The sequence below is a fragment of the Mauremys reevesii genome, linkage group 3 (genome assembly GCF_016161935.1).
Source record: "Mauremys reevesii isolate NIE-2019 linkage group 3, ASM1616193v1, whole genome shotgun sequence".
NCBI lineage: Eukaryota > Metazoa > Chordata > Testudines > Geoemydidae > Mauremys > Mauremys reevesii.
The window spans coordinates 67,285,866-67,312,058 of NC_052625.1; the positions used below are offsets into that span (position 1 = coordinate 67,285,866).

Here is a 26,193-nt window from a genome sequence, read left to right on the forward strand (position 1 = left end):
TGATTAGGGGTTTGGAGAGGGTCCCATATGAGGAAAGATTAAAGAGGCTAGGTCTCTTCAGCTTGGAAAAGAGAAGACTAAGGGGGGGACAAGATAGAGGTATATAAAATCATGAGTGATGTTGAGAAAGTGGATAAGGAAAAGTTATTTACTTATTCCCATAATACAAGAACTAGGGGTCACCAAATGAAATTAATAGGCAGCAGGTTTAAAACAAATAAAAGGAAGTTCTTCTTCACGCAGCGCACAGTCAACTTGTGGAACTCCTTACCTGAGGAGGTTGTGAAGGCTAGGACTATAACAATGTTTAAAAGGGGACTGGATAAATTCATGGTGGCTGAGTCCATAAATGGCTATTAGCCAGAATGGGTAAGAATGGTGTCCCTAGCCTCTGTTCGTCAGAGGATGGAGATGGATGGCAGGAGAGAGATCACTTGATCATTGCCTGTTAGGTTCACTCCCTCTGGGGCACCTGGCATTGGCCACTGTCGATAGACAGATACTGGGCTAGATGGACCTTTGGTCTGACCTGGTTCGGCCTTTCTTATGTTCTTATGTACATGAAAACCCACAGAATTATATGTATATAGCTATGACTTTTTGCATGTTTTTCTTTTCTTGCAGTGGAAGCTTTAACGTTCCCTCCTACATCAGGGAAGTCATTCATTATGGGAACAGATGAAGCCCTTGAAAGTGAGCTGGGTCTTGGAGAATTGGCAGGCCTTACAGTTGCCAATGAGGCAGATTCACTGACTTACGATGTAAGTGGTAGTTTAAAATAAGCCATTTGAGGTTCTGCCATTTATGTGTGTGTGAAGATCTTAGTGAAGTCAGAAGTTTTACATGGTTACAGACTACAGGAGGAACCCCACATGTGCAACATATAGAATAAAGAAAAGTGTTTGCAAAATATCCATCATTTGCGAAATGAAGGATAATTCTCTTTATTAAAAGAGAGAAAAGTTAAGAGTGACCTTTTAAGGGTCTTCTGCTGTCTTAACTCAAAATAGCTGTTCTTCATGTATAGTAATTGCTCCTCAGATCCCCACCCTTGGGGTACATCTCCACTGCAATAAAACACCTGTGGCTGGCCTGTGTCAGCTGACTTGGGCAGGCTGCAGGGGTATACAATTACAATATAGCTGTCTTGGCTAGGGGACCATGAGAGATGGGAGCGTCCCAGAGCCTAGGCTCTAGCCTGAGCCTGGATGTCTACACTGCAATTTTAGCGCTCCGTGAGCCCGACTTGGGCCTGCTGCATATGTTTAATTGCAGTGTAAGGCATACCCTTGGAGTCTGTGTGCCATGCCGCAGACCTTAGAACTATTGAAAGTCAAATAGCCTTAATAGGTGATAGCACTGTGCACATATAGCTCCTCGCTAAGATTTTAAGATGCATGACTCCCTCCTTTGTTTCTTCTGTATAGCCTGTTAATGAATCTCTCAACTGCTGATTTGGAGCCAGATGTCAGATTTTTCATGTCTTTAAAAGCTTTTACTTTCTAGCAAAGTGTATTTTAGCTATTATTTACTTTAGTCATCTGTCCCTGTGTTCTTACCTTGGTGATCTGGCAACTACAGATCAATCCCAGTACAGTGCTCTTTTGCAGATGTAAAGGAATTGCAAACAGTAGCAAATGGAAGGTTTCAGGATAGGAGCTTTAGTTTTCATGCAACCTGACCATACATGTAGTAAATTACCATAGGGTGTTATGGTTATGTGATTTTTTTTTTTACTCTGGAATAAAATCATCCCCAGCATTTCAAATTCCAGAAATTAACAAGCAGACCTTTAAAGCTGTAGTCCAAAAAAGGCATATGTACACCCAGACACAGATGTTACACAGCTGACTGCAGTTTATTCAAAGACATTGAGTAATGCTGCAGCAGCAGCCATCGCTATATTCTGCAAGGTATTAAATTTGTCTTTTGCGAGTCATGATTTTTTTAGCAACAAGAGAGGACATTCCTGTTTAGGTACATTGGATCTGGTAGCATGATCTCCTAGCTTTGGCTCAGGGCTGCCTCTGTTTCTACTAAAGTATGCATGATTTTCTTTCAAGAAGGGAGGGAAGCTGTTCCATTCTGATCCCACTTCCCTTCATTTGGTAGTATAGATTCTTGACTCTTAACTGCTGAAATCTCGAGTTTAAGATATTTGTCAAGTGTTGTTGGAGTCCTCTGATCCATTCATCTGAAAGAGCTTACACTTCGTCTGTTTGCTTCTTTGTTCAGGCTCCCATGTGGGTTCTGGTGTCTCTCATTTGTTCGTTCAGTACTTTACATCTTGGAGTAGCAGATTTCATTGCTGAAACCTGGCATTCCTGTCTCTAACCTGAAAGTTCATATGGCAGTTGCTTTTGCATATTACTGCCTTCCTGTGAAAGGGCATTCATGTTCGTTCGTTCCCTTACAATGTGATTTCTTAAGAGCCTTCTACAATTCTGTCTTGTGATCCAGAAATCAACTCTTTCATGGTTCTCATTGACCTCACTTGACTGAAGGCTTAGGCTGCAAGAAGTCTGATCAGATACTAATTTTGGAAGAATGGTCTTCCAGTCCTTAAATCAAATTACTCTTAAGCTACCCTCTGTGGTTGATTTCCAAGAGTAGAACCCATCTTGGTAATTTAAAGAGGGAGAAAAGTAGGTTACTTATTAGTAACTGAAGTTCTCAGAGTATGCTGCCGCTGTAGACCCATTTTTCTACCTTTCTGACTTCTTCAGAGATGCTGGGATGTCCAGAAAGGTGAAAAGGAATTGAAGTAGTTTTACCTAGTAGATGGAGCTCTAGACTGGAACTCGGGTGTTCTGAGTTCTATTTCTGGCTCTGTTACTAGCCTGCTGGCTTACCTTAGGCAGGTCACTTCATCTTCTCTGTGCTTCAGTTTCACCATATGGAAAATGAGGATAATGATATTTATCTCCTATGTAAAGTGTTTCTGAAATCTGCAGATGAAAACTGCAGTTTAAGAACTAGATGATAGTACTGTTATCTGTATTGGCACCAAGCAGTGCATGCCAAGTAGCATGTGGTCCCCTCCTAAGACTGTTTTCTGTTCCTGTTAATAATTTAGTACCTCTACGGGTCACTAATTTCAAACACATAGGTCCTTAGCATTGTTTAGTGGGGGCTTCAGAGTAAGATTGGGGAAAGTTCTCAATATTGTGTTCTTTGAACAACATTCAAATTCAGGAGAATCAAAGTGCTATAAAATCCATTTCCTCCTGTGAAGAAAATTGTATAAACCCATTTCCTCTGGTGGAAACAAGTTTTTTCAGATACCTCAATCAACTTGGGACAAAAATACGTTTCAGAGTGCTCTGTCTAGGAGTAGTTCCTCCTTGATAGGAATAGGAAATCACTTATGTGATCTAGAGAAAAGTACCTTTCTCCTTAATTAAAATGTCTTTTAGTTTGGCATTGGTACCATGTGACTTTACAAAATGTGTCTCAATCCTAAATACATAATTAGCAAGTAATACAATGAGACTAAGTTTCATGGCTGCTATAAATCTGTGCAAGAGACCCTAAAAGGGCTCTGAGATCTCAGTAGCCATTAATCACACAGATTCTTTGATTTAATCTGTGTGACAGACACCTTTAAGAAGTTCTGATCTGACAGAATGTTACTGCCATCTGAAATTAAGCAGGGACTACCAAATCTCAATTGTCCAAGTGAGTGAAAACAAACATGTCTAATCTGTGGTAGGAATCTCATGTGATGTGCCATTCTGGGGAAACTTGGTGTGGAAACTCCAGATAAGTGTCATACAAGTGAAGGTATACATTTATTGTGGACTTTTGTCCCATAATCTGTTTTTACTTAAAGAGCAAGCTGGCCATTAGGAGTCCTTGTGGCACCTTAGAGACTAACACATTTATTTGGGCATAAGCTTTCGTGGGCTAGAACCCACTACATCGGATGCATGGAATGAAAAATACAGTAGGCAGGCTCACTCCATGCATCTGATATAGTGGGTTATTGCCCACGAAAGCTTATGCCCAAATAAATGTATTAGTCTTTTAGGTGCCACAAGGTCTCCTTGTTGTTTTTGCTGATACAGACTAACATGGCTACCCCTCTGAAAGCTGGCCATTATCATTTTAAATCCACCAGCAAGAAAGAACAGAATTTTTATTCCTGGGTTGGGAAGCCCTCCAGATGGGAAAATGTGAACTGTTCCAGCAAATATTTCACATAAGTAGAACTGGGAAAGGAAAACACACTTGCAAATAGGCTCATCCAATCAATGTTGTCTGGTTGACCAGTCAGTCCGTAATTCTGGTGTTCGTATCTTTGAGGTTCTATTGCTTTCTCCATTCCGTCTAACAGCATGAATTCTATCCAGGCTCAGTATAGACAATGATTACACAATATTGATAGCCCTTAGTGGTAAACTTGCTTCCCAGTTGTTGGAGGAAGTGATTGCTGAACCATCAAATTATGTTTGAATTCTTAAAAACTTTGGAATCTTGCTAAATGTTAACCTACAATTTCTGTCTCTTTTGGAGAGAATCATTGGTAATATGAAGTCAGCAAGAAAGGTTTATTGTTTTTCATATGATGGAGGCCTGTGTCCTTTAAATATCATGTTCCACACCAATTGTTTGATTACCTTCTGCCCTCTTCATTTGAGTTACAAACATCTTTCTTTAGGCACCATTCTGTTTAGTGCTTCATAAATTCACAAAGGGCTTAGATTTTTCTTCCTGGTTTTTAATAATAAATACTGGACTACAGTAGCATCTTGAATTCAGACATATCAAAGTATTTTGCAAACATTAATTAAGTCTCTCAGTGCTCCAATAAAGAAAGTATTCATTACATCCATTTTACAGGTAGGTAAACTGAAACATGCAGGGTAAAATCCTGGTCCCATTGAAGTCAATGGCAAAATCCCATTGACTACAGTATGGTCAGGATTTCACCCAGACACCTTAAGTGAGTTTCTGTAAAGTCCCATAGCATAAATAGCAGATCCAGAATGAAGCTCGGGAGTCCTGACTTTGTCATTGTCAGGCCCTGAGAGAATCCTTGTCTGTTTGGTGTTTATTAAAAATTATCATCTAGAGTACAAATGTGTAAATTAATAGTAACTAATAGAAGTGAACATCAATCAGTAGTTAAAAATGATTAAATACATATTTATCCAGTAATGTTTTGATGTTCACCAGTCTTAATCTTACATCGTTAAATATTACATTCTCGTGTAGACTGTCAGAAAATAAAATATAAACCCTCCCTTCCCACCCAAAACCTGTAGCTACTTAAAGTTGTTATATTACTGTGTTAGAACATTAATTACAGTTGTTAACTTTATAGTTATTTAGGAGATATTTCCAAAGTGACACTGAAATCTGTTCTGCCCTGCTCTTTCTGGCCATATCAGTAGAAAGGATCCTAAACTTCTCTGAGTTGGAATTCTGTCACCTAACTCCTATACACCACCTGTTGTACAAATAATCGGTTACCCGTAAACCTTCTTTTTAACAAATTGGAGCTGACAAATGTTGTCTGCCTTAAAGGGATGCTATTAATTTGAAATTGTCAGTTTAAAAAAATGACTTGAAAGTATTTTATATCACTGCACCTGCCTCTGACTCCACCTGCTAATTTACTGTGGCATTTTCTTTCATCCCCAGTACTTTTTCTCTGAAATTAGGCCCCACTCATTTCCCAGCAATAAAGGAAGAGTCTCGAGGATCTGCAGTCTTTTTTAACTGAAAAGGAACATTGAGTTTAATCTAAAATAATTTGTCACTCCAAGAACCTCATTTATAGATTTAGCAACCACTTTTTCTCCTTTAACGCTTATTGAGCCTGGTTTTCTAAAGTTTTAGGTTTCTATGCTGTGTGTTCTCATTATTACTTCAATATTTATTAAACTCTGGGAAACAATTTTTAAGTCTCTGATACATACTGTTTGAAGATATGCTGGATAGAATGCATAGATTTTTCAATATTGAAATCTCTGAGCTGTATTCTATTCAAGACCAATCTTTCAAAGGGGTATCAGTCCTCTCTGCCTGCAATTAATTATAGACACAAATGTTGGGATCTACATGAAACATGCTTCACAACAAATATTATGATACCGTTAGTCCTGATTTAGTTTTTGTATCAACATTTTATTAGTGGACTTTATCTGTTATTGCCAAGCACGTGAGTGCAGGGGACTCAACTAGATGATCTCTTGAGGTCCATTGCAGTCCTGTGATTCTGTGAAACTTAGCACAGGTAGTGGTTGATGACAAAGCCCTAAAAGATCATCCAATGTTTTATTTCAGCCTTTAGCTGTATTGAAATGACTGCCTTACAGCATTTCTTTTATATTACTGAGACCGGATTATCATTTGGGTCACTTTTAAAAAGCAGTTATTGTCAGAGAAGTAGCTTTGTAAATATAACGAGGAGTCCTTGTGGCACCTTAGAGACTAACAAATTTATTTGGGCATAAGCTTTCGTGGGCTAAAACCCACTTCACATTGTTTTTGCTGATACAGACTTAACACGGTTACCACTCTGAAACCTTTGTAAATATAGTCTTACTCAACTGTTCTGCTTCCTTTTTTTTAATTCCAAGTCATCACTGCTTATTTTACTGATAAAAATAAGTTTCTACTGATCATGTTAGCACAACAAAGCCGATACATCTCTAAGAAAATAAATTGGATTATTTCCTGGCTTGTCCATTGACAGAATTGTTAGCCACATTTCCATTACAGATATTTTACCTTAAGGTCCATACCCCAATTCCATCCTAACTATTCCTATAATGCACCCTGATTGAGTCAAGGCCACTGTTGTTAATATGTGAACCAGAAAGAACACAGCTGAACTTCCAAATCCTAGGCTGAGTTGGCAGCACTGGTTGTTAGGAAGGGTATCTTTTGACTTGTAAACTGAGAAACTTTGAGTCACTGAGCGATAATAAATGTGACTCACAGAGCATTTCATGTTTGCACAGAGGCATATCCATATGGGAGGACTTCCACCCTCTGTTTTTATGGGATGCTTCTCTTTATCATTTTTAAAAAGTAATCCAATTGATGTTATTTATGATCTTATTTTTAATTCTGGTCATAAACTATTGCTACTTTTTTAAAATATAAAAGTGAGGAAGAAAAGTAAGGTGCAAATAATCTGACTTTTGTATATACTGCCTATATATGTAAAGATGAGTTTTCTCATGTTTGGCAAATAGAGTGCTGGTTAGTTTAAAGACACGGAGATATGAAAATGAAGTAACAATTTGAAGTAATCCATAAATGCTAGATTAAAATTCTGATTTCTCCTTCTGTTGTGAGTCCACCAAACTAAGTATAAGTTTTGGGTATTTTTTCCAAATAGATAGCAAACAATAAGGATGCACTGAGGAAGACCTGGAATCCTAAATTCACATTAAGAAGTCATTTTGATGGAATAAGAGGTCTGGCTTTCCATCCAGTTGAACCAGTCTTAATAACTGCATCTGAGGACCATACGTTAAAAATGTGGAATTTACAAAAAACAGCGCCAGCAAAAAAGTAAGGCTATTCTTATTTAAGTGTTGTTTATGTGAAAACATTTTAACTAATTATTTAGAGAAACAGTAGCAACAAAGAAAAGATCATTTGGGGCTTGATCCAGCTGCAGGTGGAGTCAATGGGAGTCCTCCCTTTTCACTTCATTGCGAGGGGGCATGAGGCTGTTGTAAGATACTGACTTTAAAAGAATGCCAGGCTGAAGCCATGTAACTTCATTAATATATCTTCTTTTCATTATGAAAATACCATATGATTTCTTTTTACTATACTTCCATATAGATACTGTTATATTATTTTACTAGGAAAACTTATTTAAAGGTGGTGACTTATTTAATTATATATCACTTACGTGTGTGTGTGTATTTACTGATAAAAATATGGACGGACATGAGATCAGATTCTCTGGCCCACTCTGCACTTTGTGCGCTGCTGAATCTGGATGCATCTCCTCTGCTGGAGATTTCCTGAATAGCCAGTAACTATGCTGCCACTCCTACAGTCACCAGAGTGATTGGTGGGGAGAGACTTGGCCAGAGCATGGTGTACTCCTGCAATCCTCAGCGTGCACTTCCTTTAGGGACAGTTACCAGCTGGCAGAGTCTAGAGCATGTTCTTAGCTGCTGTAAATTCACTTGGGGCTTTGGCATAACTGACCTTAGAATCAGTGAGCTGTAATCCACTCCCTTCCTCTCTCTTGTGGCTGAGCACAGTATAAAATGTGGCCCACAGAATATACATAATCTATTCAAAGTTTATTCCCTCTTTTTGGTTTGATTGTTGTAGGATTGCTCATGACTAGTCTGCTTCCATATTTTTTTTTGGGTGGGGGCTGCTTTACGGAAAAAAATCTTTCCAATATTGCTTTTTGGAGATGTAAGATAGTTGGGAAAAACTTTCATATGAGTTTACAGCAGTTGGACAAGATAGCTGTTTCAGCATTCTGTTTCGGGGAACACTTGTGTACTGTAACAAACTCTGAAACTGCTCTCCTGTGCTTTTTTTTTTGTTTTTTAGGAGTGCCTCTCTTGATGTAGAACCTATATATACGTTCAGAGCACATAGGTAAGTACGTGCCTATGCGCATATAGAAACACTACTGTGCTCTGAGACATACAGTTTTTATATGTTTAAAGTAGTTTTCAAGTATTAATTTCTACCATGTATGAAAATCAGCTAGTCTTTTTATTAATTTAGTTTCCATATTATCCAGTTTAAATATTGTGTGTGTTTGGATCTATTATGAATGTCTTTATTATAGTTGGAGCTTGTTAAAGCTACCATTTTAAAAAAGACAAATCTAAATATAAATATTGCAAATATAGGGAACTTTTGTGCTTGTTACTGCAGTACAGAATTTTTTTTCCCAGTATGAAGCTGTTTTCAGGCAAAATAGTTAAGTTCAATTATATTTTAAAACTGGTAGGAACAGGCACATCGTTAGTGCTTCTTTTGTACTTCATACAATTGATTTTATCATTAATTTGGTCTAACTTTAATAATATGATTGGACTGGACATTGAGGTGGGGGAGCCTTTTTAGTCAAAGACAAAAGCACTATATCACATACCACCTGAAATGTGCAGTATTTTTGTTGCAGTGTTTCCATCTAGCGAGTCTCAGTTAAGAGTTCACAAGATCAAATGTTTTGTTTGAACATAGACTTAAGTTATTTTTCTTACATGTAATCAGTGAGGAGTTGAAATTGATAATTTGGTTTCTGTGGGTTTTTTTCCAGTGGCCCAGTGCTCTGTGTGGTAATGAGCAGTAATGGTGAGCAGTGTTACAGTGGAGGAACTGATGGCCTCATCCAGGCCTGGAATACGACAAACCCAAATATTGACCCCTATGATTCTTATGGTACGTCTCTATCACACTTGGCATGTTTTTGTCACAGACACTTAGTGAGTGAAAATGAGGTATCTAGTGGAAAACCTGAACTTTTGCTGGATTTAGCAGTGCTGTGAACTGTTTTGCATAGTGGTATTCAGAACTTGAAAGAAAAAGGTAACTATTGGCTTTAGTATCTAAGTGCTTGACTATATGGTGAGTTAGTACCTGCAAGCCGCAGTGTGAATCTACAGCACACCAGTTTGCTGTGCACTAACTCGCCATGTAGACAAATCATAAGTAAACTGCTGCTTTAGTTCTTGGATTGACTCATTGTTACGGGCTGGCAAAAGGGTGAAACCTGCCAGTTTAACAAAGAACAAGGGCTATGTCAAGAGACTTCTTAACATGATGTTTCATGTATGGTTTGTATGAAAGTTGGCTTTTGAGAAATAAGCTGACATGCTATTAATGGCATTTTAATGTTAATTTATGTTTAACTTATTGATTGCTAATTTCTCCCTCATGTAGCATAATTGCAACTTCTTTTTTTTCCCTATTGGTTCTGTTGATATTATACATGAACACTTTCAGATTGGAAAAGGCTAGGAATACATGGAATTATCCTTTCATTTCTCATCCTCTGTACATGTTATGAAGATATCAGAATGCTTCTCCCTTTCTAAGTGCTTCTTATTATTTTTATAATACCATTGGGGTGAACAGCTTTGTAGAAACATGTAGGAAGACAAGAGCTGTGCTGAGGAACTTTAAGTGTAAATTAGAGAATTTAATAAATAACAGTGGTGGTCATGGAAAACGGGGACAAAAGAAAAACTTTGGAAAGGAAATACAGTTTTGGGAGACTATGGGTTTGCAAAAAAACCAAATCATACCTATTTTTCATTTGTGTTAGTTTCTGGTAAGTTTTGGGGGGGGTTAGGATTGTTATAAATTAAAGATAGTGTACTAGTGGAAAGAAACAAATTTGAAGAGGATCAAGATTGCTTGGCCTACACATAAAGAGTCTGTTCTAAGAATTGGTGGCAATGTGGTGAAAGGTATAGAGCTGCAAATGAGAAAAGGAAACAGCTGGGGAACACTAAAGAGAAGAGTGCACATAGGGAGCAAAAGGAGGCAGAAGATACTTTAAATATAGGCAGGGTCTGAACTGTGTGGATAGGGCCTTATGATGAGGCAGAGGGGTTTGGCCTTGATTTAGAAAGATGTTAACCCACTAAAGAGACTCAAGGAGCAGGGAGACAGGGAGAGCACCAGGAAAGGAAGGTGCTTTACGCCCTACGGTATTTTGAATATACTGAACGGGTAGGAAAGAAGCACAGGCCAGAAAGGAGGAGGTGGCAGTAGTCAGTACAAGATAGTAAGAGTTTTAGTGGTATAGAGGAAGTGGATTTTTAGAGATGTTGTAAAACCCAATTTTATTGTTTAAAAATACAAATTAAATAACTGAAATCCAGATACCCTAGTGAAATTTGAGTACCGTTACACTGAATAAGATAAACTTCTTCAGTGATAGCCTAACCAGATCCTCTCTTTTTAATATTTGATTCTATATACAGCCAAAGGAATTACTTCTAATTCAATGGTTTCTCTTTATTTAAAATTTGTTTCAAAACATTTATCCCCTATCACTTTTTTCACAGATCCGTCTGTTCTAAGAGGTGCATTTGTAGGCCACACAGATGCAGTATGGGGCTTGGTTTATAGTGGAGCACACCAGCGTTTACTATCCTGTTCAGCAGATGGCACCATACGTTTATGGAAAGCTTCAGAAATTGCTCCAGCTCTTAATATATTTAATGATAATCAAGGTACAGAATAATTTCCTACTTAAATGCTTATAGCTTCGCTGTTTAAACTCATAATTTCTGTTATTGTCCCACACATTCCTCCATCCTGCTCTTGAAGACTCCATCTTAGTTTTAATAGTAATTTTTAAACAGCTGCAACTTTTTGTAAGTATTTTTACCCTTTAAGTTACTTGTGTCCTCTAACTTTGTCCTATAGATGTTTTTCTCTGGTAATTAGTCTTAGAGCTCCATGCAAGAAAAGATTTCCTTCCTATGAACAGACTTCAAAGTAGAAATGGATCTCCTATCCCATCCCAAGCTCTTAGATAAAGCATCTTAATAAAAAATATTCTCTGAGATAGTATATCCACCAAATAGGATTAAGTTGGTGACCATATTAGACTATATGGGCTTAGATTCTGGGTCCTTAGTCTCTCTAGATAAAAAAAAATCTGTTATAAACCAATGAACCACTGTAGAGTATCACTTCAAATAATGACTTGTATTTATTATATTATCAAGTGCAATATGGCAGTCAATGTTTCATTTGATAAGTAATGTTTGAAAATTATATAGTTTTAGACAGCGTTAATAACTTTTTCCTTATGTCATAATGAAACTATATAATTTTTTATACCAAAATGTTACCTGGTTTCTTGCTTTTACCAACTAATTCATTTCTGAAAAATGTGCTGCTTTTCTGTAGAAATGGGAATCCCTTCTTCTGTGGACCTTGTGAGCAGTGACCCAAGCCACATGGTAGCATCATTTAACAGTGGACACACTTGCATTTTTAACATGGAGACACGGCAACGAATTCTTACCTTGGAATCCAACATAGATACCAGTATGTATCCAAAATGAAAACATTTCCTTCTTGAGGGAGGTTGATATTTTTATTGTTGAAAGCTTGTATTATTTTACTCAAAATGAGAGTATGTTCACAAAAAATAGGGAAGTTGGGTGAGAGGTGAAATTATAGAGTGAAATGCAGTTGCTGGGTTTTAAGGTAGTGATGGGTAATGTTACAGCTAATCCTCTAGACCTCATGCAGGGCTCCAGCAACACAGTGAAACCACATATCTCTGATAAAAGATCAGAAGAAAGGAATATTTTGAACATGCATTGTGTGACTCATAATTCTATTGGGATAGTTTTAAGCAGTTGCTGTAATAGTAAAAATTAAAGCAGAGGAAATAGGTTGGGGGAATCCATAGCGAAACCCCTCCTCTGTGTATCCCCATGCATGGATATTATATGTAAGTGTATCAATGTTAGGTAGTGTGTCTGAATGACAGTGAGTGTGCATGTGTGTCACTTTTAAAGTGCTTTGGAATGATTTAGGATAAAAGGCACTATATACAAGTTAGTTATTACTTGAGAGAGCTTCCATTACAGACATGGTAGATTTAATGCCTATGAAGAATTTTTAACCCAAAACTTGTTACTAATTTTATTCTTTCAAAGCAACGTGTGCTGGAGTTTGCAGTCTTTAGAGATTCACTATATTTTTTTTCATAGCCGCTAACTCTTCCTGCCAGATCAACAGAGTTGTCAGCCATCCAACGCTTCCTATTAGTATCACTGCCCATGAAGACAGGCACATCAAATTCTATGACAACAATACAGGTAAGTGTTCTTTCACCAGACACTGTCCACAGTAGTTCTGTAAAACAAAACAAACACACTCTAATAGTAATTTGTTGGCAGTCTCATGAGAAAGGTCAAGGATTGACCTTTGACACGGAGCTATCGACCCAGACTTCGTCTGTAGAAAGCCCATACAATTGGCACATTGTGAGGCAATGTCGGGAACCTTGCATTGTTGCAGTCTGCAGTTTCTGGTTTTAAATGTCTCACGTGGTAGTGATTTCCCCATTTCCCCTGTAGGGCTATTGCACAGACCTAGTGGAAACTCATTCTTTGGAAACTTCCCCTCATGTTGGTCTAAAATTTTCATTTGCTGATTTTTCATCTTTTTTTTTTTTCTTTCTAATTCTGCCTGCTTGGATCCTCATAAGCAGTTAAAAGCAGCCTAGGCATCTCTGTAGGATTGCTGAGCATTGGGTCTGGCCTGGCCTGTTTGGGGAAGCAGTAGTTTCCTTTTGAAGTTCCACTAATGACATTGCTCCAGACTCAATGGGAGCACTCCTCCAGCAATGTTGCTTCAAAGAAAATGGCCTCTTCTCCAGGAACTCCTGGGCAGTTTTTAATTCAGTTTAAGTCTGGACGGGGAGCTGAATTAACATTCCCAGTTCAGTTTTAAGAGATCCAATTACCTGCACAGAGGTGCTGTGGGATTCAATGACAGTAGTAAACCAATCCTTTCCCAGCAATCTGTGGCCCTCTTGCGATTGCCAATTCACTTTCTTCCTTAACAGTTGTATTGCACACAATTCAGTATTCCCAGTGTTGTTTTTACAGTAAAACACGAGAGCTTAAAGTGTCATCTGGGCTTATGGCAAGGGATAGTAGAAGCTGGGAGAAAAGATGAAAATAAATCTATTTATTAAAAATTGAACAAGTAAACAAAAGGCCTTAACCTTTTACCTGTTTTCTTACCCTTTGTGTGTTAATTTCCTTCTACAACAGAAGAATATATTCCATAGATAAACCCACAAGTGTGTTGTATGTTTTTAAATGAAGGAGCTGCTATAATAGCAATAAGTCATGCAAGGCTCAACAGTAGTAAAGGACTGATTCCGTTTTGGAATGGTTGAAGGCACTCAACTGTATTTACCCAAAATGTGGATGATTGCCTACCAGTGCACACATTGTTGTGGCTTGTTGCTGAATAACTGACCTCAAAGTCATTCAGGAAGCAGAGACTTGTATATGCACTCTGGCTGCAGCATCAGTTGATTGTTACAGTCCACAAGGCATATGTTGTATACTCAGTACAATGGATTAACACAGTTGTTGACTTCAGAACTGTTGACCACTTAAGCAAATGAACAATATAAAATGACTCAATACATAACCATACTCACTCAGTCATGAGAAAATATTTTTCTTTAATATGATATAAAACGTGAAAGGCTCCAATCAGTGAGAAAAAGCAATGGACAGAATTAAAATGTTCATTCTCTTTCAGATTCAGTGGGACCATACAAAGTAAATTGCCATAATATGTTGAATTACAAAAAATTAACTGGAGAAAAATAACATGGATAATCTTTTCTTTCAAAGGAAAACTGATCCACGCAATGGTAGCCCATTTAGATGCAGTCACAAGTTTAGCTGTTGATCCTAATGGCTTGTATTTGATGTCTGGCAGTAAGTACATCAAATGTTAACCTCTTCCTTTATTATAATAACTTTAATGTTTTTTACAGTTAAGAAAACATATTTCCCTCTTTCTCTGTGTAGGTCATGACTGTTCAATTCGCTTATGGAACCTTGAAAGCAAAACCTGTATTCAAGAATTTACTGCTCATCGCAAAAAATTTGATGAATCTATTCATGATGTGGCATTTCACCCATCCAAATGTTATATTGCCAGTGCAGGAGCAGATGCTCTGGCTAAGGTCTTCGTATGACACACTGCTTCCCTTTCAACTCTAGCTCTTGTACATTTAACCAGATGCACAAAAGAGAGGGAGACATGAGCAAGAATCTTCATTTCCTACCCTGAAATTAAGAGAACGTTTGTAATGGTTTAGTTTTTGCAGGGTGCTCTTTTCTAAATTAAGGTTTCTTCAGGTTTCTGCGAACTCAGCTGGTGCTGAGAGCTTGCAAACTCTCAGTTTCAAATGTCAACAAAAGAAATGCTTTTATTTCTGAGGGTGTGAATATTCGTCCAGGCAGGCCTTGGGCGAAACTAGGTATCTGTATTCTCTGCTAATAAAATTGGACACTATAGAGGGATGGTCAAGTAAATAGGTGGCCTGATTGCTGCAGGGAGAGGGGAGGGGAACTTCCAAGTGTTTCTCATCAAGGAATCTTATAAACTGCATACTTAAATTAAGTAACCTAAAAAGGTGACCGTTCACATGCCCATTGGGCTACCATGTGAATGTCACTTGTTCATCCCTTTGGTATTAATGACTAGATGGTGTTTAGAGGAAAGTAGCTAATAGTTAATCTCAGCCCACTTGGCTGCTAGCATAAGGTAAATTTGGATTAAAAGGAAAAAAATACTAAATTTTAAAAATTATTAATGCAGTAATGTTTTGTTAAATCTATTATGTTATACAGCAAATATTTAGTTTGCAGAAAATGTATACATTTTATTAATTTTGTGAAAGAATGTGATAGCAAGTGGCTAGAAGCTTAGGCCATAGTCTAATCACAATTAAGGAGACAGGCTGAAATAGTCTGTATATACTGTAATAAGGGATTTAATTTATTCAAATTTATAATACTGTTTGTTGTTGGACAGGCACAAGAAATTATAATAAAACTTCCTACCGCAATCTCTAGCAGAGTTTAGGCAACACATCTTCATTTTTTTCCTATTCCTACAAAAAAGGGTGCCACTGTGGATGAAAATCATGATTTCATTTTAAGAATAAACATGGATTCATAGTGCTCTGTGTGAGCCTCACTATCAGATTAATGCAGTAGTTGCCTTTACAAAGTTCCACCAGTTTGAAAGATTCTGCTAGTTCTAGAGAGACCCCCTAATTTTCAAACCGTTGGAACTTTTGAAATGTTCCCCCTGTATGGGGCATGCGGTGCCATTGATCTTTAAAGTGTGGTTATGTGAAAAGTGACTGTTTAAAAACAGCACCTTTTTACTCAGCAGATCTGGTCCCTCGCTATATTCAGAGTATATCTGTTTACTTTAGTGACAGAAATATGTTTGCTGGTTTTTAGTCCTGTTGTCCCTGCAGGGTATATCGCAGGTGAGAAAGAGTAAGATGGATTCTATTCTGCTGGGCACCATCAGACTTGGTTACCTTTCTGTAAATCCATTTAAGGTAGTGGTGTCCTCAGTTCCACTTGTGGAATGTAATTAGTTCTGCAGATTCTTTATTGCTGGTGATGATGTGAGAAGGAAAGAACCCCGTCTGACTCTCAAATCCCAGGTTGAGTTTGGCTAGAAGTTAATAAAGAAATCTTTTCTTTTAAACTGACACATTGGAAATAGGAGTCATTGAAACACAGTAAACATAGGACACAATGCTATTTTTAGAGTGATTTTTCAGAGCAGAACCACACTTAGGCAGAACTCCCCATTGATTACAATAGGGAGTTTAGATTAGCATTCAATGTCACTCTATTGTTTTATGATAAAAAGTTGCCCCAAACTGTTTGAGGCTGCAGTGTACTATATTTAATGCTAAATACCCTGGAATACCTTTTACTGCTCAGCATATTCAGATATTTCAGTTTGTGATATTGATGTACAATATATTTCCATTAAATAACATTAGAATTTTACCACTAAACAGATTACTATAATAACTCAAATTATTTAGTTTTATATGATAAAAAAGGGGAAATCTGGCCGCAAAACTGAGCATTCAACTTTGTGAAAAATCATTTGTGTACTTGACTTGTTCTTTCAGTGTCATTATTTTATTTCTTTTTGGAAAGGAAATTACAAAGATTTATTTGAAAAATTCTAAAAGTTATGTATATTATAGATGTGTATATATATATATTGTAAACATGTATTAAATCTGTCTTGTAAGGGAAGACTTCATGGGTGCATTTTAATGTTTTAGTATTAAGAATTCTTCTCAGTTTGTGTATACAAAGGATAATGATAAGTGTGAAATGAATGTTGTGCTGTTTGCTTACAAAATATAATACATAGTTACAGGTGTTTAGATTGCTGTACATTAAACTAATAGGCCAGCATGCTTGTTTTTAAAGACTGTCGTTCTAACTGATTAAAAGTTGAATGTAAGAAAAAGCGGCTAGTCAAATGTGAATTGAAAGATGTTCCATTCTTACTGTTGAGCTCTTGCTCAAACTGAAAAGTGAATCTTTTAAAGCTGGCAATAGCTGGAAGATGAGGTGCCTTTAAAAAAACAAATGTAGCCTTACAAAGAGGTTGTGGAGTATATATTTTTGTGCTGGTCTTCATAATTGATGTTAATGTCTTTTTTACTGTATCTGCTCACGTACTTGTGGGACTGCAGGATACTGTGCATGAGCCTGTCAGCTCTTCTGAACGTCATCATAGAAGTTAGAGATGGAAAAGACTGCTTAGGCAGTTTAGTTCATCAGCCTGACAAAGTAGGATTGTTACCCTGTTGTGCATTTTCGTAGTGTTTTGACCAGTGAGGTTTTATATATGTCCCAAAAGATCAGGCTTTCGTTGCTTCCTTTGGAAGACTACCCCAACGCTTAGATATTTCACTATTGGAAAGTTTTACCTGATATTCAGTCTAAATATTTCTTTTCTTAATTTCATCACATTATTCCAAATTAGTCCTTTGTACTGAATAGTTCCTCTCCATGCTTGGTATTTACACCCTGAAGGTATCTGTAGACTCTTATCATATCCCTTTCTTAATGGTCTCTTAGGCAAGCAATACATGTTAGCTCTTTTCATTTTTTCCTCACAAGTCAACTCTCTACAACCCCTGACCATTTCAGCCCTTTCAGTTTGTCAGTTTATTTTTTCATAACTTGCTGTCCAAAACGGTGCACACACCATTTCAGATGCAGTGCCACCAGCACTAGTATAGACAGGGTCTGTTAACCTCAGTGTTCTGTGATGTGATGCTTCTGCTCACGCAGCCCAAAATGTTATTGGCCTTTTTGCTGCTGTGTCAGATCACAAACTCAAATCCCAGTTGTATCTGCCATCTTCTTTAGACAATTTTCAGCATTATTGCTTCCCAGGTTGTTGTTTCTTCTTTAGTTATGTGCAACTCCTCTCAATTCAGTATAGTCTGTAAATTTCATTAATGTGTATTGGCCAATAATGAAAATAGTCACAGGATTGGACCCAACTCTGTTCCTTGCAGTATCTCCACTAAAAATTTCCATACCCATGATGCATTACATTCTGCCATTATGCTATTTCCACATCAAGTTCACATGGCAATTTTGTAGTTATTTCATAGAAATTTCAGTGTAGGTTAACCTGTGTTATTAATCTTTACTAAAAACAAAGTCCAGTTGAAAGGAGAAATTGCAACCCCTTTATCTGGTGAAAATGATCTAATAGGCTTAAACATCCTCCTTTTCACTTCCAATTTACAAGAATAAACCATATGCTGTTTTTGTATGTTTACAGTTCAACTAACTAAAATACTTTCTTGTGCAAAAGAATTAGACTAGTTTGGGACACACCTTGGATTAAGTATTATGGGAAATATTTCCTTCACTATTATAGTGTCTTAAGTCACTGCATTTTGTTATTTTTTTTATTTTTTGGGGACCTTAAAGACAAACCTCTGTGACATGCCAAGTAAAATCCTAATCAGAGTGTTCAAATGTCTTTCATTTATATTGTTTATAAAAGTCACCTAGGACTACCATGATATTCAGATCACATTTAAGTTTTTCATTTAATAAAAAAACATTTTCTTTAGAAAGAGCTCTTTAAAACAAACCTCATTTCCTATAGTGTGTTTTTTTTTGTTTGTTTTTTTGTTTGTTTTTAGGGTGCAGTGTGATTAAAGTAATGTCACAGCTTAAGTATTCCCAAACCTAATACGGTTCAGTTACTAAGTGTGTAATTGTTCAGTATTCAGCTTTGTAATTAAATCATAACCATAGATGTAGAAGCTGCAAATTCCAAATAAATAAAAACTTGTCCTTTTCAATAAATAAAATCTAAAGTAACTAAACACACACTTTTTTAAATACATCAGTGTGAACTCATCCCAAATTTTTCTAATTCTCAGCTGCTTTAACCATTTGATATAGGGAGTTCCACAAACTATGCATTAATGTAAAATACATACATCATTTTTTGACAGGAACACTGGATTCCAAGCATGTTACTAGAATCCATCCTAAAAGAAACACAAAATTCATTAGGAAGCATAAACGTCATATCTCGCATCTTTTTCAAACACTTCTAAAGACTTTTTTTCTATCATGAATGTCAACTTCTATGAAGTCTGCCCATCACTGGTTGCATGATATCTTAAGACCCAATCTTAAATTCTAAATTTTGCCCTTTTGTGCCAAAGTAGAAAGTATAGTTTGGTGAAATAGTAAAATATACCACTAGAGAAGGAGTAGCAAGAGATTTGTGGTATCCCATAACAAAATCTTTGAAAATAAAATGGTGTTTTGTTACCTTATTTTTCAAATATAAGGTCCAGTCTAACTTGGACACATACTCCTCAGAGACTTCAGTGTGACCACACATGAGCTTCAAATTAAGCACATATGTAAGAATTTGCAGTATCAGGCCATAAAGAAGTTAATAGGTGACTTGTTCTCATGTACTGTGATAGAATTAGAACTTAATCACAACGGAGGTAGTGTAGGACCGGTTTTCAGCCTTATTTCTGAATGGCCATGATTTTTTGGATTTAGATCATGACCTCAATTGTATATAAATGATTATAGTATTTTTGCATTTAATTCATTATAAACAATCCATTCCATACAAATAAATGCACAGTCAATGCCATTCTAAGCTTAGCTTTGGAAACATTGCTTTATTTCCAGTGTGATACACAAATGTTTTAGCCATTTTACTATGTTACTAAATGATGCTACAGCTTTTTATTTTTATTTTGACATGCAAATGAGCTATGGATGGGAAAAGTGGTTCAAAGATATTTCATGAGTCAGTTTATGAACATTTATATATTTCGGATAGGTGAAATGGAACTCTTCATTAGATTGGGAAAATACAAAATGGAAAAAACTGTGGAAACTCTAAGTACCCTAAGTACAATACAACATTTAAAAATACATTCTGAAATTTGAGGCTGCTAAATGGAAAATTATTTGGCCACAACTACTAAAAAGGGAAAAATCAGACCATGACATTAAGACAAATGAACATACGGTATTGTTGTTAGGAAAATTTATAATGTGTAACCTAGTTAATTCATGTTACCTCTTGGACCTTTCCTGATGGTGAGCTTCAAAGCTACAGTCAAATTAACTATTTCACTCTTGAGTGGCAAAGAGTAACTCTGTAGTAAGGTTTTAGTTTTGTTTTTGTTTTATTTTTTGAAATCTATTGCTCTTCCCTGAGGCAAATATTTTGGATAGTGCCCCTGTCCCATAAGGAGTTGAGAATTTACCATTTACTCTGACTTTTGCTGTGTTTTTTGTGGAGTAGGCTACACTGAAAAGTGACATAACTTGACTTCTGTGGTATAAATGGATTTAGGTTTATAGAACAACACTGGTAACTATAAATGGCACGTAATCTGCTAATCAAACCCCTTGCAATGTCAGGTACTACTCAGCATGACTAAGGGTAACAATAGTAAGGTGGTAGACAACATTTTGCCCATCAGGCTGCCTGTGGGGTATGTCTACAAACCAGAAAAATTGTAGTTGGAGGGAAACTGAATTTTGAAGGGTGGCCTGACGTGAAATGGAACAAAATGGGGAAATCTTAAGATGGTGAAAACTTAAGGCATGAGCCCGATCAAACCCCTATGTTTAAGTGATCCTTACTAAGGCAAGTACTCCTGTTCATTCAATGGGTCTGCTCCTGTTAGTGAAAATCTTACAAAATCAACCTCTTTGGTTGTGTATGATGACTTTTTCTTGTTTACTAACTATTTGCTGAGTAGCCACCTTTTTCATGGTCTTGTTTGTCGTTACCATTTGAATCTCTTCCATAAACTATACATTCACAGAGCCTTAAAATCCCATCTTTTTTTGACTTTCTGCTTTGGAGGGTGAATTGCATTGATTAACAGTGACTTTCTGTTTAGACACTTTTTCTGAAGGACAGGTGGGATTTCAGGTCTCTAGGACTACAGCATCTGAGTTTTCATTATTTAGAACAAAAAATTTGGACCCACTTATTTTTAATTTTAGTTTCTGATTCTAGTGAATTTTCTTATTTTTTTTATCCTACCTGCTGACTTAATTTTGTTGCTTGAAGTCTGTTTGAAACCTGAGAAGTACTGTACAATATAAGACCTTGCTTTAAGATTCTGTTCTCAGTATAAATCCCTTTGAACGGTGCAGCAAGGGTTCTAATCTGGTGTTTGCAGTGTTGTTGTAGCCGTGTTGGTCCCAGGATAGAAAGACAAAGTGTGTGAGGTAATATCTTTTACTGGACCAGAGTCTGTTGGTGAAAGAGACATTTTTGTCTTTTCTACTTTTTCTTCAGGTCCTGATGACATGCTGGGTAGCTGGAAAGCTTTTCTCTTTCACCAACAGAAGTTGGTCCATTAAAAGATATTACCTCACCCACCTGGTTTTAATCTTGCTCATTTTCAGTAAAGATACTTTGTCACCATGGACAAACCAATCTATATAGTAGCTAGATTAAAAAATATACTTTAATGCAGGTCTCTACATGAGCTAATGTGATATTTTTTAAACCAATTTGACCCTGTCTACACTGCCAAGACTTGTTATGACACAGTAAGGCCACAACCATGTTTACACCATGCTTAAGCATGTTTTTTAAACTGTTCAAAGCCCTGTGCTAACAAGGCCTAAAAGTCCTGTTTGGTTGCATTCATTCACCTTGAATTGCAGGCTCCCAAAATTACTTGCTTAGAGTCTGAGAAATCTTTGGTCCTAGCACCAAAGTCTTAAGCTGAAAGGTTAAAAAAAGAGTTACACAGCTGGATTTGTACTTTTCTAAAAGGGAAGGAATAATTTCTTGCCAAACCAAATAGATTCATGACTTTTGTGGCTTGCTTACTAAAAGCAGCCAAAAATATTGTATAAGGGATAAATGATGGACTTCAGGCTGACACTTTTCCATTAAGAATTTATTTTTTTTAATTCTCTTTCATTGAAATTGTGATCTTTACATGTAACTTGTTTTTTCAAATGTAGAGCTCCCAAAATTGTTGTTTCATCTCAGTCAAGCATTTACAACAAACACATAAACAGATTTCAGGGATATCACTTCAGCATTAGCAATCTGGAGCAACTTACTTTTGTAAATACAAAGAGTATGTTAACAAACAACATTTTGTAGCGTTGGAGCCTGAGTGGATTGACAGGGAGTCTTGTACTACATGAAGTGGTTTCCTTAAATCACACATCTCAGCAACTTGTAGACAAATACAGGATAATAAAACTATTATTCAGTGTAATATTTTCTATTAATTGTAGGTATAAAAATGTCTTAACATGGATATTCATCAGTATACCCACTGTTTGCAGTGTATTTTGCATGAATATCTCAATTGGTTTCTTAAAGAGACACTCAAGTTAAAACTGTCTTTCAAAGAAATTTCTTTGCCTCTGGAACTAATACTACCCATAGTTAAAACTGAAGTAATTTTAAATATGTTTCACTATCAATGCAGTTTGTTTCTTGTTTTGATTCCTGTACATCATTTTTTTTCCTAAAACCAAAAATTATATTTGGGACCAAAGCTGTCTGGTAATGCCCCTTTTAAAATATAGATAGGGTTGCCAATTTTGGTTGAACATATTCCTGGAAGTTTCCTCACATGACATAATCTCGAATTCAAGATTAATCTTTAATTCCTGGAGATTCCAGGTCAATCCTGGAGGGTTGGCAACCCGTATTGCAGGTGGTGACTACAAAATATTAGTGACTATAGCTGCCACATTCCTAAGTCTGAACTTTGTGCTGCTCCAATGAAAGTTGAAGTGAAAGGGTGCCAGTTACTAAGAGTAATGTGGGAAATGTAACCTTGAAAACAATTAACAAGGAGAAAGATTGAGCGTGCATGTTACTTTGGAGTTCTTATGTTGCACACTTGTGAGTGGCCTGAATGACTACTTTGGTGTAACAGTATCAGGCTGCAGGTGCTTTGTGAAATGGTGGCTCAGATGGAAAATATCTATTTGTTGAGTAATTCTGTCGGCTTGTCAATTTATGTCTATGGTTTAGTATGAGATTATGTAAAAGTTATAAACATGCTAATTTGGTGGTATATGCTACACTTTTGTACACAGTGAATTAATTATTTTAAAAGTGATATATCAATTTTTTAAATTTGCAAAGTAACTAGTTTTCCCAATAATAAGAATCCATAAATTGCAAATGTTCTATAATTTCAAAAAGATTTTGCATTCATTGGGGAAAATCTAACTGCTTGTGTTAATCCCTACAATTTTGAGATGCTTTTACCATCAAACAGATCAGAAGTTTTTTGTATTAGAATGAAAGCATTGTATTATCAGTTAAAAGTTTAATATTGTGTCAGAACTTCAGAATTCATTTTCAGAATCCTAGACATACAAAACTGCAAAATTTGAAAAGTCACAGGGCAGTCGTTTAACACCTATTTGTATATTTTGGGACATCTCAATAGGAGTTCTCTAAGTTTTCTGTTTTTACGAACTGCAATGAAACTATTGGTTGTGGAACGTATTGGGTCAATTGTGTTTAAAGTTATGTTTGCTTGTCTGATAAGCCAAGTATGTCATTAAAATTATATAGATCTGCTTATGTTGATGTGCAATTTAAAATGAGATAACATTGAGGTAATCATGTAGGTATTTATATTGATATGGCAGTAGTGAAGTGGGATATCTGTATACTGTACCCACATTCTGGCCTGAGCAAAATCACATGGACTTCCAGAAATAAGCAATGGTTTTTAAGAGCAGCTTTATTTAATGTTGCAGGAGCAAGTAAATGTTATTTGTACCATATACTTGTACATGTAAATTGGGTGCTAATAAATACTATTTTTCAACATTTTGTAGTGTGTCCATATTTTTGCCTTATAAGAAATATATATAAGCATATAGAGTTTGGGGACACCCCAAAAGAGCCCTACAGATGTATATTACACATTCCATTGTGGGCCATGTTAGTATCATCTGAATTTTCCTTTTAAATTTGACCTTTACAAAAGCAGTTCTTCTGTTCCTGTGCCAAATATTATCTCCTTTTCCATTCTTTGTACTTGATCTACATTTCCATGTGCTGTTGATTATGACTATGCCATCTTGACATCAGTGGTACCTTACAACTTATGCAGTCTTAATGCACAAAGGTCTTAGTGTCTTCACTGGGAGTTAGAGATACACTATTCCAATAGAGTAAATGCCTTTGTGTAGGGGGTTGATTATCACAGAGTGATGCAGCAATCTTGGGAAGAACACAATGTGCTTCAACCTTACTTTCTGTAACATAAGCAGACAGTAGCATGTACATTTAAAAAAGTGTACACACAATTCTCCCTGTGTGGAGAGGATGATAGAAAATGAACCACACATGACAGAGGTCAGTCATGTTGCTTAATGCACTACTGGCAGATGCTCAGTGAAGAGGATGGTATAAAAATCTGTATCGAATTGAACAGAAAAACTTGTTAGCAAACTCATCCTGTTTCCTCTGAGTTCAGAGTAGGGTAGAGGAGAGCCCCAGCCTCCTTTCAGTGGCTGGCAGAATATTCACTTTTCCCAATCCCCTCTACTGTAGGAAAACAGAAATTGCTAGAACAGAACAAAGGTTTGTCTAGTCCAGTATCCTGTCTCCAGCAATGGCCAGTAGCCGATGTTTCAGTGAAAAGTATAAAATGCTCTTATGTACAATTTATCAGTAAGCTGCCCACATGGGGAGGTTTCTTCCAAAGCCAACTACAAACTGTCAGGGCATTATGAACTGAAGCATAAAGGTGTATATCCCTTATTGTTGTAATAGGTGCATAGTCTTATTGGCCATGAAAACAAAAAATGCCATTAATGCTAAGGTTGGTAGTATGTGTATACAATGGAAAGTTTAAAAGTATGGAAGTGAGCAAAAATTATCTTAGTCTTCTTAATAATTGCAGGATTAAAAGTTAACCTAGACATTTAGTAGACCCTAGAAAGAGGGGTGAACTGCTGTAGAAGCAGAAAGAGCATACCCACCTACCCTGCCCTTCAGTATGACTAGAGCTAGATGTAAACAATGTGGCTGAGATATTGCTAAATCCGTAATGTCCCCCAAGGCTCAGTCCTGTCACTTGTTCTGTTTAACAAGTAGGTACAGCTGCATGGGGCTAATGAGACTTTATTGGCTATCAGTAATGCCATCAGCACGTAGATGACTCATCAAGCATGGACAATTTTTTACCGCTGCTGTCCCACTGCCTTGTACATTTAAGAACCTGAATGAAAAATAGCTGGTTCAAGTTCTGTCCAGAAATGAGGGAGTTGTTTAAGGAGCTAGCAGTTACCGTGATCTTGCTCTTGAGAGAGAGTCCATTTTACAGTTTAAGGTGGGGGGACGGAAGTCCCCCTGCTACTCAGGGTGCCCAGATAGCAGTAATGAGGAATGCTTTCTTTCCACTTAGGCTGGGCAGGAGACTGTGTGGATGTGGATCTGGCTATGGTTATCCATGCTTCAGTGACATGAAGAAAGGACATTTTCGTGGCCCCCTATTGGGCTAGCTACTTCCAAAAGCTTCCCTAATCACTGGGAATATATTACCTCAATATTGCATACAATGCAAGAGCTGCAATGAGCATGGAGAAGGGAAAACTGGTCTGTGCGTCTCTTATAGGAGCAGCAGCCTCGGGGATCTCTTACCCCGGGCTTCCCAAATATGAAAACAGTGAATGAAGACTACGAAGGCCCCATCTGAAAGCTTACCACCAGCCCTGGTAGCTGAATCCCCACAGAGCAACAGCAGTATGGGGTCTCCTCCCCATGCCAGCCACCAAGTGGTCACAGCAGGGCAGTGGGCCACTGGCCAAAGAGGCAGGGGGGAGTCCCAGCCCATCCAATATCTCCAACCCCACTTCCTGGCCTGTGTGGAAGGCGGTTGTGGATCCACCATCATTCCCCTCCCCACAAAGCCCAAGGGAGGCAGTAAGGAATCTGCACTTCTGGCCCAGCAGTGGCTGCTCCACCCAGCCTGCACGCTGCAGGAACTGAAAGGAAGGGGTATTTTGTGGGGCAGTGAAGCAGTCTGCTCCACATGCTTTGAGCTGTATGGGATGTCACTCTCATGGGCCCCAGGCACAGAACCACTTCTGCCCA

The 26,193-nt window shown here is 37.2% G+C and overlaps 1 protein-coding gene across 6 annotated transcripts in view; it reads left to right on the forward strand.

The window, feature by feature from the left end:
- The window catches only part of STRN (striatin), a 110,870-nt gene extending 86,499 nt beyond the window's left edge, over positions 1–24,371 (forward strand). For all 6 annotated transcript variants that reach the window (XM_039529803.1, XM_039529804.1, XM_039529805.1 and 3 more), the window contains 9 exons: positions 625–761; positions 7,355–7,530; positions 8,545–8,592; positions 9,266–9,387; positions 11,022–11,189; positions 11,875–12,015; positions 12,690–12,797; positions 14,358–14,444; positions 14,538–24,371. In XM_039529803.1, coding sequence (XP_039385737.1) covers positions 625–761; positions 7,355–7,530; positions 8,545–8,592; positions 9,266–9,387; positions 11,022–11,189; positions 11,875–12,015; positions 12,690–12,797; positions 14,358–14,444; positions 14,538–14,707 — 1,157 coding nt within the window. In that variant the 3' untranslated portion in view covers positions 14,708–24,371. The remainder of the gene's footprint in view (positions 1–624; positions 762–7,354; positions 7,531–8,544; positions 8,593–9,265; positions 9,388–11,021; positions 11,190–11,874; positions 12,016–12,689; positions 12,798–14,357; positions 14,445–14,537) is intronic.
- Positions 24,372–26,193: the final 1,822 nt, after the last annotated feature.